Source organism: Trichinella spiralis (assembly GCF_000181795.1).
Source record: "Trichinella spiralis strain ISS 195 chromosome Unknown Scfld8, whole genome shotgun sequence".
NCBI lineage: Eukaryota > Metazoa > Nematoda > Enoplea > Trichinellida > Trichinellidae > Trichinella > Trichinella spiralis.
The window spans coordinates 582,511-598,072 of NW_003526947.1; the positions used below are offsets into that span (position 1 = coordinate 582,511).

Genomic DNA, 15,562 nt, shown 5'->3' on the forward strand with positions numbered 1-15,562 from the left:
TTTTGCCATTTTTTCGGGTTGTGACACTAAAAATTTTATTTATGGCCAGGGCCCCAGCGCCATTAAGGGTTCCAAAAAGGCAAAACCAAAATTGGAAAATTTGTTTTTGGGAAAATTTTTCAAGAGGAAAGGCCTGCCCCCCCCCCCCCCTTGGTTGAAAAAGGATAAAGGATTTTTTCCTTATATCTTTTTAACCCCCCCCCCTTACTCCCAGTTGGTTAAAAGCCCCCAAAATAGGATTGGAGCCAAATATTCGTTCAAAAGCTTTTGGCTTAGTCCAGCCAAAGTCAAATTTTAACTCCGCACTCTGCTAAATAGGAAAGTTAATTTTTCCAAACCCGCCCAATTTGCCATAAAAGGCCAGCCACTGCGCCACGTAGCCGTTAAAACACCCGGCCTTTCGTTAAGTTGGTTATGTTACTTTAATATGAATTAGAACATAATGTCAACAAAAAATAAACAATGATTGAGCACACTAGTTGCGCTGTATGCCAAGCATAATTAACTATATAAAAATTTTGATTTATCTAATGTCTTCATCGTGAAAAATTTAGAAAAAAATACAAAGTGAAAATAAAATTAAACTGAAAATGATTTCTGTATGAAAGCGGCATTTTTCTGTCCTGCATAATAGATAACTTTATACGATTAGTGATATTCGACATGCTAAGTTGAGAATGAAATTGAATGCCATAAGCAAGTGTAAATTGAAAATTTTATCTTCTTCTCCAATTAAATTTAGACGATTACCTAAAATAGCAAATTGAAATATGGATTTTTTCAAAACCGTCAATGTTCAACTATATGTAATTGAGAATTTTGCTCTAAAATTACTTCAAGTTTTACGCATCTCGAAATTGAAAAGTGCTTAAATACTTAAATATACATGCATTTATAGCGAAACATCAGAATAATAAATTTCAGTATTAAATGTTCACCTGAATTTGGCATCTTGCACTTGCACCTTGGTTACGCTGCGCCACCGTTTATCGAACAGCACCGTAATAAAGTAATAACTATGCATTCCTCTCCTTGTGTATTACTTAGTAACCCTTCTTATCATTAATTTGGCAATTTAAATAATGTATCTTACTGTATCTTCAATTATTAATTATCTTTCCCGTGATTTTATTTTTTGAAGTGGTAATTTAATTTCATATTATAAAAGATACTTTTACTCGTTCTCTTTCCATCTGCTTTATTTCCTTTTCATACTTTGCATTCTGTACTCATGCAAAATGAAACTGTCTGCTGGATTTACGTCATTTGTGTAAAATGAGACTTGTATTTATTTCACAGACAACATTGAAGCTGTGCTGCAGTCAAGCCGGCTGTCATCAGTTAAATTATTACTTGCAGATTTTCATATACACTTAATTTATTGCTTTGTGATTTATGTCTGAATTTCAGATATATTTTAATGTCGTTGTGATTTTTGCCTTTTGTGCTTGCTTGCGAACAATGAGACATCTGATGATTTTCTGCAAGCTTCACATTCCCCTGTCAGCCCAACAAAAAGGCCAACCTGATTAACAGATACAATTTTCCAGTAGCAGCCACAAATGCATTTCTTTTCCACGGTTTCCCTATTTTGCACCTATTTTCCCTAAAACTCTGCCTACGTTATCATCCGCAAATTCTTGTGTCCCACATCGCAATAGCTGCCACTATATCGCGTTTTTTTTGTCCAGCTTGCCTGTCTGTTTTCTATATAAATCCTATACTGACACTAAAAACCTCTTTTCCACCTTCCCCTCCTCGATTTCAGCTGCCAACTCCGTTACTGATCCACCACCCCTACTTTCTTCTCCCTCATAATCTCAGTCAATCGATTTTTTATGAAATTCATGCAGGAAATGCTGCTCTTAGCTGTTTTTTTCGATTTCCTGATTCATAAGCAACCGGTTCTCATAAGAATCTGAGTGTGCTGGAAATTGCACGATCAGTAGTATTAGGTAATGTTGAGGCTGCCCCAAGATAGAATATCTTGTCTTGTGAAATCTAATGCGGTCTAATTACTATTTAACAGCAGAAAATTAATTATGGAGTAGAAATGAAACCGAAAATGCATATATATAGTTTTGTAAAAAGAAATTATGTTCTTTCATTTAATGTAAAATATACAGAGGCGTTTAATTTATAAAGAAAGGCGGGTGTAGTATACAAAAAGATTTTCATGTACATGTATTATTATGCATGACAGACTAACGAGAAACAAAATAGTGCCGTTTTTTCATTTAAACAAAATTGGAATCTCAAAAACGTGTTAGAATAACTTCAAAATTAGTAATTTTAATTGTGTTGCAAATGAACGACACGTTTCAATTCCGTTTGAAACTGAACTTTTCTATTAGAAGATCAAGATCAATCGAAAAGACAGAATGAACGAGCATATTACTTTAAGTCCGTACAGTCGTTTTTCTGTCATGATAGTCCTGAAAAAGCTTTTTGGATGCTTCACTGCAGTAAAGCTTTGTTCTGCGCTGGCTCAGTCGATTGGGTGAGTGACGAAAATCGGTAAGAGTAAAGGCACAATCGAGTAATAATCGTTTGGCCGCAATGCACGAGCATCAGACGAATTAGCTGGATAATGTTAAAGATGTACGTTTTCCCACTTTCTTTTCAGCGTGTGATTTCACACTTGAGTAGCACGCTTTGGTCGTCGATATATCTTTATTAGGCGAACATCAAATTTTCTGATGGGCTTAAATCATACTGATCGAAATCGAGGTATAAGGGCCCTTATTCGCATGGCATTATTGCGGTGTTGAAGAACTTTGTATACCATTGTGTTGTGTAATGGTATACCATTATTTACTTGCAGGCGAGCAGTCACTTTCAATTTTTTACCATGAATGTTATGCATTAGAATAAATTTTCTAAATTTCAAAATGATTTAAATACAGGTAAAATAATGTTTTCTACTTACATATAGTCTTTTTTCCCATGTTAGACTTAAGTACATTTCCTTTCCAACATTTCCTACTCTGGAAAATAATCAGGAATTAGAAATTTAAAAACAAATCGCATGAATTTTAATGTTATTGCCATGCACTGCTATTCGGCTACAATTACTTTCCATAACATGATTACTGTGTATTTGTTTACTTGATAATATTCTTGCAAATGACATAACAGATAACCGCATAATTATTGTATTACTTAGTTGCTTTTAACATGCATATGAATTTAAGAATGTACGAAATAGTGAATGGTTGCCTTATGCAGGCTCAAGTAATGGTTATATTGATGTGGCACTTGTGTGTCTGCAGCATCTATAAGAAACAAAAGCAATATAGGGATAGGAATATTTCAATGTTAGTAATAATAGCGGAAAAACCCAATTTATTAGTTATATTGAGTAAATCAAGCATAGAATATCTGCACACTATCGAATATCATTTACCTGTTAATCATAGACGGTATGCAAGAGTGTGATTACATTTGCACACCTCCTCTTACGTCAAAATGACTGACCACAATATTCTGCAATATTGTATGATAGTAAGTGAATTTCAGTTATGGGAAAACAACCTAGTTCTTCATGAGTAAGAGCGTAATAGCATAAATTAAGTGCTCGTTTATTAATTTGTTTGCTGAAATGAAAGCTCTTTTGCTTAAAGTCATGTAAGGTGATGAACAATGCAAATAATATTAAAATTAATTTCAACAAGTATCTAGCATATTAGAATCTTCAATTAGTTGTAAAAAAATTGAAATTGCTATTCTTGATACTGCACGCCATGCAAAATATTTCACATTACCATCAAATATTTAGGTGAGAAATAACTATATTAGAAAAGAGGCAGAAATAGTTAAGTAATAAACAATGCAATTATATTACATACTTTCTCTTAAGAATCTCTAAAAGAAATTCTATTTTTCATTCTCATTACTGGAAATTATCAATTTCGCTCTGACATCTAAGCATAGAATATATGTCGATAGCAAAAAATAGTAGAAATCTGCTAGCTTTCAGCTGGCCCATTGTTGAAGTCGTACAATCATAAAATATGAAGCATAAGCTATTTTTGAATCATAGATGATTTAAGCGAGTAAAATTGAAAACACTGCTTCACTGATGGCCATATCACACTACTATAATGAATTGCTAACCACAAAGAGCACTTTCTGAAGAGTTGTACAAGAGTAAGTGTACAATATAAATAGCATATCACATTGACTGTGGTGTAGTTACAGCGTAATAGCCTAATAGAAATGGATAACATGAGACAAGAAAGATATGAATTATTCTTGACTGTTTCTCATATGCACATCATTTAGTGTAAGACTGTTCTCGCGGCATTGATGAAACTTCAGTTTCTGCAATGCAATTCACATCAATGTCACTGCGATCAATTCTGAAGCAACAAGTTTAAAAACAGTTGGAATTGTACAAAAAATAAGGAAGCCTGCATTCCAAAAGACAGAAAATATTGCACAAAAGGGGTGATTTTACTCGGTCCCGCTTTTCTCTCATTGGTCTTTGCCCACGCTATTTTATTAGACCGTCAAATCTTTGTTGTATTGGTTTTCATTTTATTTGGCCGTGAAGTCTTTGTCGTAATGGTTTTCTTTGTCTAATTCCTCAGTGAAGTCTTTGTCGCATTGGTTTTTTTTGTCTAATTGCTCATTGATTCAAACTCTTCAGTTGTGATTAAGATTTGACGGTCCAATAAAATAGCGTGGGTAATGACCAATGAGAGAAAAGCGGGACCGAGTAGTACCAAACCTGCACAAAAGTATCCTGTTTCAGAGAATACTATGCTTTAATGTGGAAAATGTTTAACATACATAACATCCTCCATCATAGCTAAATTTCAAAAAATATCAAAACCTATAAATGTGCCAACGCTATAGGCCATTTATTCTGAAACTACTGGGTAATCATTGCTTAAATATTGCACGGTACGCTAAGATAAAATAAATTTAATGAAGTGAAAAAGTTGAAGTTCGACAATACAGAAGAAACATCAGTTATGTTTGAAACCAGAAGAAGAACTCCGCGAGTTACGTGACCATTACTAAAACGGTGATGAAGTCTCAGTCACTCACCATAGGAAAGAAGCTAAGCAGAGGAGGTCAATGAAACTGCACATGAAAAATTGGTACCGGTATTTTGGATAAACTGTTGCACAAAATGTGGGATAATGGATTAGTCAGTGGCAGGGCTCACCAATTATTCAGTAACTTTCTCATAGATTGCATAGTACATTCATCTTTCACTATATTTTTTGCTCACCATTTGTGAATCATATATGAACAGAACGGAAGCCAAGGAATGAAAGATCATTTACTTTGAAATTGAAGATGGTATTGAGAAGAAGAGCTTTGCGCGCTTCTTGACTGCTGCTCTACACACTGAAAAACTGAATAATCATGAGGATTGCATTCTTCAACTTTATTCAGGGTCAAGTGAAAAAAATTTGAATATGACATTGCCCTAGCTGAAATCACTGCACGATTAGTCCTAGTAGCGTAATGGCATCATCACAATCGGAACTTTAACTAATTATAAAAATTATTGGGATTTTATTCAATTCTGATGTAATATAATAAAATGTAAATCAATATATTTTCGACTGTTGATTTGAAAAGTTGTTGTTCTTCATAAATTGAAATGAAAGAAAAGGGATATAACGTAAAAGGAAGAAAATTAGATAACTCAAACAAAAAAATATTGCATCACGCAACGCATTTTGAATGGATACTTTACTCAAATGTAAAAAATGTCACGTATACTGAAAATCATGCATCCTGGTTCCGTTTCGAGGAAGTTGCAGATGGGCAGCTTTCCTGCAAATAAAGATAGACAAGGCGCCAAGTTTACTGCCCATTTATTCCAAAACTAATGGTCAGTTGCTAAATAAACAATTAATAGCACTATCATTTATCAATGTGAACATCATCTGAACAACAGAAAGAAAGTTTTCAACATTTCGCTGTAAAACAGCAAACGCTGTAATAGCCAAAGACATTTACGAAAAGGTCGATAAAACGATTTCCTTTCAAAATGATATGAAATGATCGGAAAAATTAGAAAACAACAAGGATCTTCGTCCAACTATTCTTGTAGCGTATTCGTCATATATGCCTTTACAGTTGTAATAGAATAAATTGTTCGAAGTAATGGAACATTAGTAATGGAATATTAGTGTGAAGGAAAACAAGAGAATTAAAATATGCAGAATAAATAAATATGCAAAGAAAGCCATATTGTGAATAGTTATTTCAAAACTTCTAAATGGATGAGCAAAAAAATCATCTCATCCAAGTAAAATTTGTTCCTGACTTTTGTATATCGGTTACAGCATCCTTAAAACGTAAAATTTTTCAAACGTATTTTCTTTGATTAATTGCGCATTTGAAATCAGAATTCGTTACAATCAAGAGATGGGAATGCAAATTTTATGCAATGTTGCATTTATTCCTTTCATAAATGTTAAACTAGGAGACAAGTAGTTTTATCAAATTTCTGGAAAATAAATCATCGATTCCATATAATTCAAAATTTACGAACATTTATTCCAGGCACTACTGCTTTCATTTATAATTTGATTAATTGCTCTTCTCAAATGCGAATTGGCTATAATGAACAGATAGGAATGCAATTTTGATGCAAAATTCCATTTGTTCCTTCAATAAATATCCAATTTGAAAACCCGTTCTTTACGGAGAAACTCTCCAAAACACTATCTTTTATTAATATAAAACTATAATCATCAAGAAAAGTCCAAATTTTGAAAACAAATTTTTCGCCGATTTTCGCAAAAACAGCAAAGTTTATACCCCATGAAATTTTGAAATTTTCGAAAAAAATATTTTTTCCAAAAATTAAGTGAATTGATTTATATCGGTAGACAATTATTCGCTAAGTATTATAAACGATTCCGGACCATCCGTGATTGTGTATATCTTGAGATATACAAAAGGACCTGAAAATTAATATAGGACTTTAACGAAGTCGAAATAAAAAAGAATAAAAAATAAAAGTTGAAAATGTGCATATGGAATAGTGTCATTAACTGATACAAAAAAACTATCCATGTTGTCATCTGAAAAAAGGAATGTACTTTAATAAAAATTGTTCCTGATTTTCATTTAAGCAACAGTAACTTTCAAAAACAAAAACCTTTGTTTACTGAAATTTTTTGACTTAATACAATTCAGAGATAAGAATTATCCAAAAATTATCACATTAGAAACCTATTTCGTCCAATATGGCAGTCTTTTTATTCTATAAATTTCAAATGCTCAAACCGGCAACTTTATCAAATATCTAAAAAAATCAAATTCCCAACAATGCAGCTATAACTTATGCGTCAATACTTGATTTAACGCGGCATGGTTCGAAACTGCATGTTTCATGTAAAAAAAATATTATATCCTGTAAAGAAATGTTCATTTTCATTATCACTCATAGCAAACACATGGCAATTTGAATTCCGTTATTTGGGCAATGACTGTATTCTGTCATTCAAAGGGAGCAACAGATTCAGCATTTAGCGGTGGAAATAAATTCCAAATGCTGTAAAAAAATAAATGTATAAACAATTTATACCAAAGAAATCCTCCCGAGACTAGTGTTTTTATGAATGTTTGGAGATATCCATTCAGAAGTTCAGTTGGACAAACGACTTGTATTCAAGAAAATGGCTAAAAACTCTTTTATAATTTCGTCGTAATTGCAAACAATTTTGTACAACTTGAACAAACATTAATTTTCAATAATACGCAATCGTGGCTTTGCTGAGAAATCTGCGAATACGACTAGTTAAGAGGGTTAGCATTTATTGTAAAAATGTACATGAACATAAATAACATATAAAAGTGACATTGTAGCGATATTAATTCTATGGATAATAATAAAAAACATAACATTTGAAAATATTTTGGAAAGGTAAACAGCACATTCAGAACATATGAATAATTTAACAGTTTGACACAGAATACAAAGGTAGCATAAATGATTGCAAATGAAAACTCTTTTAATGGAAATCAATTTATCGAAACAATTCTCAGAACTACCCTGTCTATTAGTGATGTTGCTCTCATTTTTCATATCTTCCCTATTGCATACTTTTGACGGATTTCAACGTGTTTACCTATTGGAGTGTATTATGTCATGAATCGCCTTGGATTTTAGCATCTGATTAATAAGGATAGAAATATAAAAAACAACAACTAGAAATATTTGCAAAACAGTATCAAAATTAAAAATTAAGTATTACAAAATTAAATTTCAGCACATTGTGCTTCATATGATCAGAAATTTACAGATGCATGCTAATTCTCTGCATTTAATTATGATCACATTTATCTAAAACAAACAAATATATTTTCCAATGAAGTCTAATTGAAAATGATTTGTTAATTTAATTACTTTGATGCTACATTTAATAAATTTAATTTTTATCAATATCACCTCTATCAAAAGTTCAATGCTGGAACTTAACATTTCAAAAACGTGCTTTAATTTAACGACTATATTTAAAAAATTAAAAAATTTAATACGTAAATTTTTATAATGCATACACTTTGAATGCAAACAAAAAGAGAATGTGACATTAGCGAATATTAGTATCAAGCTCCACTCCAGAATCCATCAAAGGGTTAAAAGCGGACTTCGGTAGTAGTTTCGCATTACGATAATAAGCTGAGAGACCAGATATTGTTAGTCACTTTAGTCAAACAAACAAGCACATTGCTACTGGCAACAAAACGCTTCTGGAAAATTGAATTTGCATATTCGCAAAAGCAATGTTATTCGACCTAGTTTACCTGCACCAACACTCAACTGTTTTTCTTGAATCATCTGGGCAGTATTACAAAAAATATTTAAAATTGTCAGTAATGTAAAATATCAAAACATATCAAATAAATCTCATTCATAATAAACTATCCTAATTACTGAACATCTAAAACAACTGCCAGCAAACTGCCCTCCATAAAATTGTTCAAATTAAAGACTTTCTAAAGAAATCAGGTGGATAACTGAATATTGTTCATTAATTAAAAAAGAGCATAAGTTTTTGTTGCCTTCACGTGATAAATAATTACTCAGATAACTTTATCTGAGGCACTGTTAAATTCATTTGTAGTCAATATTATCAAGCTAACTAAAAATGTTGATTTGCATACACGTCAGACGAGCAACCTTCACGTAAAGTATCTCGACAATGAATATCAGAACAAACTAAAATTTTAGTTGCTGCTAATCGTAAACATTGACACATTTTGCACATATCTCATTTATAATGGAATATTTTGACTATTCTACATCCACAAAATTTTCCAAATAAAGGGCTTGTCATCTTAGACGTGAAATTTCAGAAAATACATTACAGTAAAAAAACGAAATAAGTGAAGAAAAATGAGACTTAACTAAATTAGCGTCTCCACTTGGTTGAGATCCATCCTTCTTTATATACAGTTCCATACCACGACAAAAAATTTCTAGAAATTATAATAAAATGAACAAAAAATCATATCTAATTTAAGGACCTACGACCGTCTTTCCATTGAAAACGCACCACCATTCACTCTCAGCATACCGTTAGCCAAAAATTATTTCTACGAATGACGCAAAAGAGATTGCATTGCACTTACATAGAGTTTTCCATGAAATGAATTGGTGAACAAGTACTACTTAAATTGTTCACTCCGCTGGGCCGACATAATTTTGGTGGATGTTAACAGAAAGGCAAACAAATAGCGAGATCTCACAAATACATTTCGATGTCAGGGAAACAAGCTTCATTTCAGTTTGCCTTCGGATAACATAATTCGAGTTGATGAAGCAATCAAATATTTCTATTAACCATTATAATCGGCAAATCATGTTTCTTCAAAGTTCAAAACTGTCATATAACATGCAAAAGTGAAAATCATTGAAAAGACAGTCATAAATTTTCCATGTTTACGCAAATTATCAAAACATTAGCATTATTCATCATTTTCTGCTTTGAAGTCTGATGAAAAAAATTACTATTTAATTATAATACAAGCCAAGTGCACTTTGAACTGCCTAAATATGAAAATCTAAACGCTTGTGAAAATTATTCAAGCATGGAAATCAAGCGTTGATTCAAATAATGCAAAATTAGTATAAAATTTATTTTCTAATTCCAAAATTTATTATATGATAAATACATTTGATAATTGATTAAAATCAGAATTTCATTCATGTTAATTGATTTATAAAACTTCATTGTTAGACAACTAGTAATGCAGTTTCCGCTTCTGACGATAGGTGATCAGTTCATGTTTATGAGATTCTGCTACCATAGGCACATAATTTGGTGGTTCACAATAGTCCTAAAAATGATGCAAGTAATAACATTATTACTGAAGGAAAGCAGCAGTAATTTCACTCATTTCAAAGTTATAAAGGTTATACAAAGTTCAAATGGTACAGTCATCAATGTAGAAAGTTGTCGGTCATAAATAAATTTGAAATTGTGTTCTTCAAGTATTATGTATTAATTATATGAGCAGATTATGAATAACTTATTCTTCATTATAAATATTAATTTGAGCAAGCTGTAATGTTTGTTTGAAATGAATATTGGACAAAAATGAATGCATGAAAGTACCTTGTACTGCTTGTAAAAACAGTTGTAGCCTTTGTCAAGTAGGTAAATTTCAGGATAGTACAAATTTGGATAGCATTCTCGATTGGTTGTTCTATCGAAATTGCGCAAAAATCGATACCTAGAAAAAAATGACCAGTAAAATATTTATTTATCCATTTTCATAAAACACACGTACATGTTTGGGCCCCTTTGTTGTGAAAATTCACAGTAAAACACCAACACCTTTTTCTTATTCGCAACAGAGGGAAGGTCTTCATCAACAAACAGATAGTTCACAAGCTGATGTTTTTCAAAGATATTTATAGCACCCTAAGTATAGAAAATAAAAATTTATTTAAAACAATCAAAGAAGATTGTCAAGAAAAGATAATGAAAATACCCTGATATGACCGCCATCATATTCGAAGGGGTACCGGCAGTCAATTATATCAAATTGCATTATCAATTCAGCTCTTTTGTTTATAAGATTTACCAACTAAAAGCATTCATTTGAAAATTCAATTAAGCACATTTGGAAGAAAATTTTTAGAAATTTTACTTACATCATCAGCTGTAACGCTTTGAACATCCGGAACTTTGCTGGATTTGAAATAGGGTAACAATGTATTCTAAATTTTATCAAATCTTAATGGAAATCAAAAAATAAACATAGTAATTTACTTTTTCAACAAAATTCCAGTACTCATCAAAATCAAGATCTGAAAATTCAAGATGAAATAACAATTGGAAAATACAAAAAATGACATTAATACCTGCTACACTCTTGAAATCAGAAACTGGAGGTATTAGCGGAAACTATAAAAAGAAAAAAATTATTCTGCAATGTACAAAATAAATTAAGTTGAATTATTTATTAAATTACTACAAATAATTCTAAGAAATAAAAGTCATTTAAGTTCGATGCACAGAAATTAATTTTAATCATTTCTTCATCTATCATTCAAACTCATTATATTTGTATATCATATCTTGCTTGTTTCTTCGAGAGAAATACGAATATTATAAAAAATAATCATTTCTTACTTGACTCCATTTCTCACTGCAACGTGTGCCGCTCACCGTTTGAGAATTGCTCAAATCAGTGTTACTTGATGACAGGCAATTATTAATCAATTTCCTCTCTGCTAGTGAAGCATTTTCCGCCAAATTCCTCCTCGAAATCTACATTACAAAATAAAGAAACTCAAAAATGTAGAAAGCAAAATGGAAAGATAAGTAATGAAATTTTAATATTTTATATTACAAGAGCCTTCTCTTCTTTATTAATAAGACGGTTCTTAACATCTTGTAGCACTGTCATTTCTCCATTTTTTGTTGTTGCACGATTCTAAAGAAACTTTCTAAAAATAGAGAAATATTGTATTCAATATTACCTTCTCTTCTTTATTATTAAGACAGTTCGTAACATCCTGTAGCAATGACATTTCTCCATTTTTTTTGGTTGCACGATTCTAAAGAAACTTTTTCATATTAAAAATAGAGAAATATTGTATTCAAAATTTTACCTTGTTGCGGATTCGATCTTCGAGATGTACGTTTTTCACCATTTGGTTTTCCATTTTATCCACTCTTCTTGTAAAAGTAATATACTTGTTAAACTTTTACTTTCACTCAAGTGGAATGACAAAAAGCAAATTGAGAGACCCCTTCTTTGCTTGCAGAAATACAATGAACTGAAAGCTTAATATATTAAAATAGTGGATAAAATTTTAAACTTGTTTAAACAAAACTAAACTAAACATATTGTTTAAACTAAACACAACTTGTTTAAATTAAACTAAACATAACGTTGTACGTTTAAAGTGATTTAAACTAAAACAGAATTTTAATGCTATTTAGTTTAAACAAGTTTCAAACTGTTCCATACATTAAGCTTTCAGTTCACTGTATTTCTGCAAGCAAAGAAGGGGTCTCTCAATTTGCTTTTTGTCATTCCACTTGAGTGAAAGTAAAAGTTTAACAAGTATATTACTTTTACAAGAAGAGTGGATAAAATGGAAAACCAAATGGTGAAAAACGTACTTCTCGAAGATCAAATCCGCAACAAGGTAAAATTTTGAATACAATATTTCTCTATTTTTAATATAAAAAAGTTTCTTTAGAATCGTGCAACCAAAAAAAATGGAGAAATGTCATTGCTACAGGATGTTACGAACTGTCTTAATAATAAAGAAGAGAAGGTAATATTGAATACAATATTTCTCTATTTTTAGAAAGTTTCTTTAGAATCGTGCAACAACAAAAAATGGAGAAATGACAGTGCTACAAGATGTTAAGAACCGTCTTATTAATAAAGAAGAGAAGGCTCTTGTAATATAAAATATTAAAATTTCATTACTTATCTTTCCATTTTGCTTTCTACATTTTTGAGTTTCTTTATTTTGTAATGTAGATTTCGAGGAGGAATTTGGCGGAAAATGCTTCACTAGCTGAGAGGAAATTGATTAATAATTGCCTGTCATCAAGTAACACTGATTTGAGCAATTCTCAAACGGTGAGCGGCACACGTTGCAGTGAGAAATGGAGTCAAGTAAGAAATGATTATTTTTTATAATATTCGTATTTCTCTTGAAGAAACAAGCAAGATATGATATGCAAATATAATGAGTTTGAATGATAGATGAAGAAATGATTAAAATTAATTTCTGTACATCGAACTTAAATGACTTTTATTTCTTAGAATTATTTGTAGTAATTTAATAAATAATTCAACTTAATTTATTTTGTACATTGCAGAATAATTTTTTTCTTTTTATAGTTTCCACTAATACCTCCAGTTTCTGATTTCAAGAGTGTAGCAGGTATTAATGTCATATTTTGTATTTTCCAATTGTTATTTCATCTTGAATTTTCAGATCTTGATTTTGATGAGTACTGGAATTTTGTTGAAAAAGTAAATTACTATGTTTATTTTTTGATTTCCATTAAGATTTGATAAAATTTAGAATACATTGTTACCCTTTTTCAAATCCAGCAAAGTTCCGGATGTTCAAAGCGTTACAGCTGATGATGTAAGTAAAATTTCTAAAAATTTTCTTCCAAATGTGCTTAATTGAATTTTCAAATGAATGCTTTTAGTTGGTAAATCTTATAAACAAAAGAGCTGAATTGATAATGCAATTTGATATAATTGACTGCCGGTACCCCTTCGAATATGATGGCGGTCATATCAGGGTATTTTCATTATCTTTTCTTGACAATCTTCTTTGATTGTTTTAAATAAATTTTTATTTTCTATACTTAGGGTGCTATAAATATCTTTGAAAAACATCAGCTTGTGAACTATCTGTTTGTTGATGAAGACCTTCCCTCTGTTGCGAATAAGAAAAAGGTGTTGGTGTTTTACTGTGAATTTTCACAACAAAGGGGCCCAAACATGTACGTGTGTTTTATGAAAATGGATAAATAAATATTTTACTGGTCATTTTTTTCTAGGTATCGATTTTTGCGCAATTTCGATAGAACAACCAATCGAGAATGCTATCCAAATTTGTACTATCCTGAAATTTACCTACTTGACAAAGGCTACAACTGTTTTTACAAGCAGTACAAGGTACTTTCATGCATTCATTTTTGTCGAATATTCATTTCAAACAAACATTACAGCTTGCTCAAATTAATATTTATAATGAAGAATAAGTTATTCATAATCTGCTCATATAATTAAGACATAATATTTGAAGAGCACAATTTCAAATTTATTTATGACCGAAAACTTTCTACATTGATGACTGTACCATTTGAACTTTGTAAAACCTTTATAACTTTGAAATGAGTGAAATTACTGCTGCTTTCCTTCAGTAATAATGTTATTACTTACATCATTTTTAGGACTATTGTGAACCACCAAATTATGTGCCTATGGTAGCAGAATCTCATAAACATGAACTGATCACCTATCGTCAGAAGCGGAAACTGCATTACTAGTTGTCTAACAATGAAGTTTTATAAATCAATTAACATGAATGAAATTCTGATTTTAATCAATTATCAAATGTATTTATCATATAATAAATTTTGGAATTAGAAAATAAATTTTATACTAATTTTGCATTATTTGAATCAACGCTTGATATCCATGTTTATCAGCTAGCAAAGTTTCAGCGATGATATTCAGTTCATGTTTGCAAGAAGCAACAACCAAAAATTGTTACACAGATGATGATGCTGCACCCTAAGGTGTGCAAATCACAATGATAAATATTCTGTGTGAGCTGAAGCAAGCTGAATTGACTCAACATAACAGGTTATTATTGTTGTTATATCAAAAGCCATCTATTTGCATTCCAATTTCGAGATAGAGAAATTGTGAAGGGACTATATCAACTAATTTGAAAGCCAAAGAAGTGGTCAGCAGAGAAATACAATTAGTATGGTAGTTTATGACTGATCATAAGATAATCTTCAGTAGTCGGTGAAATGTAAATCTATGTAGAGTTTGGAATGCATTTTTTAAAGACCAGTATGCCTTAAATTAGCCTGAAATATTACTCCGCTTTGCTATATAATGTAAAACAATTTGCACATGAAGATTTTGCCATTGTACAGAAATGTTACGTGAGGCTGAAGTAGATTTACTTTGAAATTGTATAATAAATTAATTCTCTTTAACGAAAAATTACAGATTTTTTACCAATGAAAAAATTTTTACTGTTACAAGTTGTCTCATAAAAGCTTCGTTTTTGAAAAGGCAACAAGGTGCTGTTTATGAACATGGAATGTCGGTCAGTAGCGGAGCACCAATAATTCGGACAAAACGTGATGAAAGCAATCATCCAATCGCTGATAGTAGCTGAAGAGCTTATCGAGTGGTGTAAGCTATTTGCCCAATTGCTGCTCAAATCAGAATAATTAAAAAACAACAAAGCCATACGCCAATTAACGGCTTCGCATCTATTCTATATGCAACATGCTTCAGAGAAATGACAAAGCGATCTTCACTTTACGACAGTCTCCCATTTATTTCT

At 31.2% G+C, this 15,562-nt stretch overlaps 5 protein-coding genes across 5 annotated transcripts; 2 read left to right on the forward strand and 3 right to left on the reverse strand.

Annotated features, from left to right (window-relative positions):
• Nucleotides 1-208: 208 nt before the first annotated feature.
• Nucleotides 209-1,024, reverse strand: Tsp_10389a (conserved hypothetical protein; the record flags this gene model as incomplete). Its single annotated transcript, XM_003372780.1, has 3 exons — nt 939-1,024; nt 393-420; nt 209-310 (listed from the first exon to the last, which is right to left on the reverse strand). Coding segments are annotated over exons 1-3 (216 nt in total), but the record flags the coding sequence as incomplete, so codon positions are not given.
• Nucleotides 1,025-2,381: 1,357 nt separating this feature from the next.
• On the forward strand, nt 2,382-2,855 carry Tsp_10390 (hypothetical protein). Its single transcript, XM_003372781.1, has 2 exons — nt 2,382-2,500; nt 2,825-2,855. Exons 1-2 carry the CDS (start codon nt 2,382-2,384, stop codon nt 2,853-2,855), a joined length of 150 nt encoding a protein of 49 aa, XP_003372829.1.
• A 4,009-nt stretch (nt 2,856-6,864) lies between these two features.
• Tsp_10391 (hypothetical protein) lies at nt 6,865-8,815 on the reverse strand. Its single transcript, XM_003372782.1, has 2 exons — nt 8,782-8,815; nt 6,865-6,935 (listed from the first exon to the last, which is right to left on the reverse strand). The coding sequence occupies exons 1-2, from the start codon at nt 8,813-8,815 to the stop codon at nt 6,865-6,867; spliced, it is 105 nt and encodes a 34-aa protein (XP_003372830.1).
• A 1,406-nt stretch (nt 8,816-10,221) lies between these two features.
• Tsp_10392 (M-phase inducer phosphatase 1-B) lies at nt 10,222-12,154 on the reverse strand. Its single transcript, XM_003372783.1, has 11 exons — nt 12,101-12,154; nt 11,969-12,046; nt 11,839-11,922; nt 11,619-11,756; nt 11,348-11,390; nt 11,256-11,293; nt 11,138-11,203; nt 10,975-11,070; nt 10,771-10,904; nt 10,596-10,713; nt 10,222-10,317 (listed from the first exon to the last, which is right to left on the reverse strand). Exons 1-11 carry the CDS (start codon nt 12,152-12,154, stop codon nt 10,222-10,224), a joined length of 945 nt encoding a protein of 314 aa, XP_003372831.1.
• A 435-nt stretch (nt 12,155-12,589) lies between these two features.
• On the forward strand, nt 12,590-14,522 carry Tsp_10393 (M-phase inducer phosphatase 1-B). The gene is made up of 11 exons (XM_003372784.1): nt 12,590-12,643; nt 12,698-12,775; nt 12,822-12,905; nt 12,988-13,125; nt 13,354-13,396; nt 13,451-13,488; nt 13,541-13,606; nt 13,674-13,769; nt 13,840-13,973; nt 14,031-14,148; nt 14,427-14,522. Exons 1-11 carry the CDS (start codon nt 12,590-12,592, stop codon nt 14,520-14,522), a joined length of 945 nt encoding a protein of 314 aa, XP_003372832.1.
• The last annotated feature ends 1,040 nt before the right edge of the window (nt 14,523-15,562 follow it).

Coding starts and splice junctions, on each gene's coding strand:
- Tsp_10392 (XM_003372783.1), bottom strand. CDS start 12,154: ATGGAAAACCAAATGGTGAAAAACGTACATCTCGAAGATCGAATCCGC. Junction 11,757..11,838: donor ATAAAGAAGAGAAGGCTCTT/GTAATATAAAAT, acceptor TTTGTAATGTAG/ATTTCGAGGAGGAATTTGGC. Junction 10,905..10,974: donor ATGATGGCGGTCATATCAGG/GTATTTTCATTA, acceptor TTCTATACTTAG/GGTGCTATAAATATCTTTGA.
- Tsp_10391 (XM_003372782.1), bottom strand. CDS start 8,815: ATGATTCAAGAAAAACAGTTGAGTGTTGGTGCAG. Junction 6,936..8,781: donor ACAGTTGAGTGTTGGTGCAG/GTAAACTAGGTC, acceptor ATTAATTTTCAG/GTCCTTTTGTATATCTCAAG.
- Tsp_10393 (XM_003372784.1), top strand. CDS start 12,590: ATGGAAAACCAAATGGTGAAAAACGTACTTCTCGAAGATCAAATCCGC. Junction 13,397..13,450: donor TGATTTCAAGAGTGTAGCAG/GTATTAATGTCA, acceptor TTGAATTTTCAG/ATCTTGATTTTGATGAGTAC. Junction 13,607..13,673: donor AAAGCGTTACAGCTGATGAT/GTAAGTAAAATT, acceptor GAATGCTTTTAG/TTGGTAAATCTTATAAACAA.
- Tsp_10390 (XM_003372781.1), top strand. CDS start 2,382: ATGAACGAGCATATTACTTTAAGTCCGTACAGTCGTTTTTCTGTCATG. Junction 2,501..2,824: donor GCGCTGGCTCAGTCGATTGG/GTGAGTGACGAA, acceptor ATTTACTTGCAG/GCGAGCAGTCACTTTCAATT.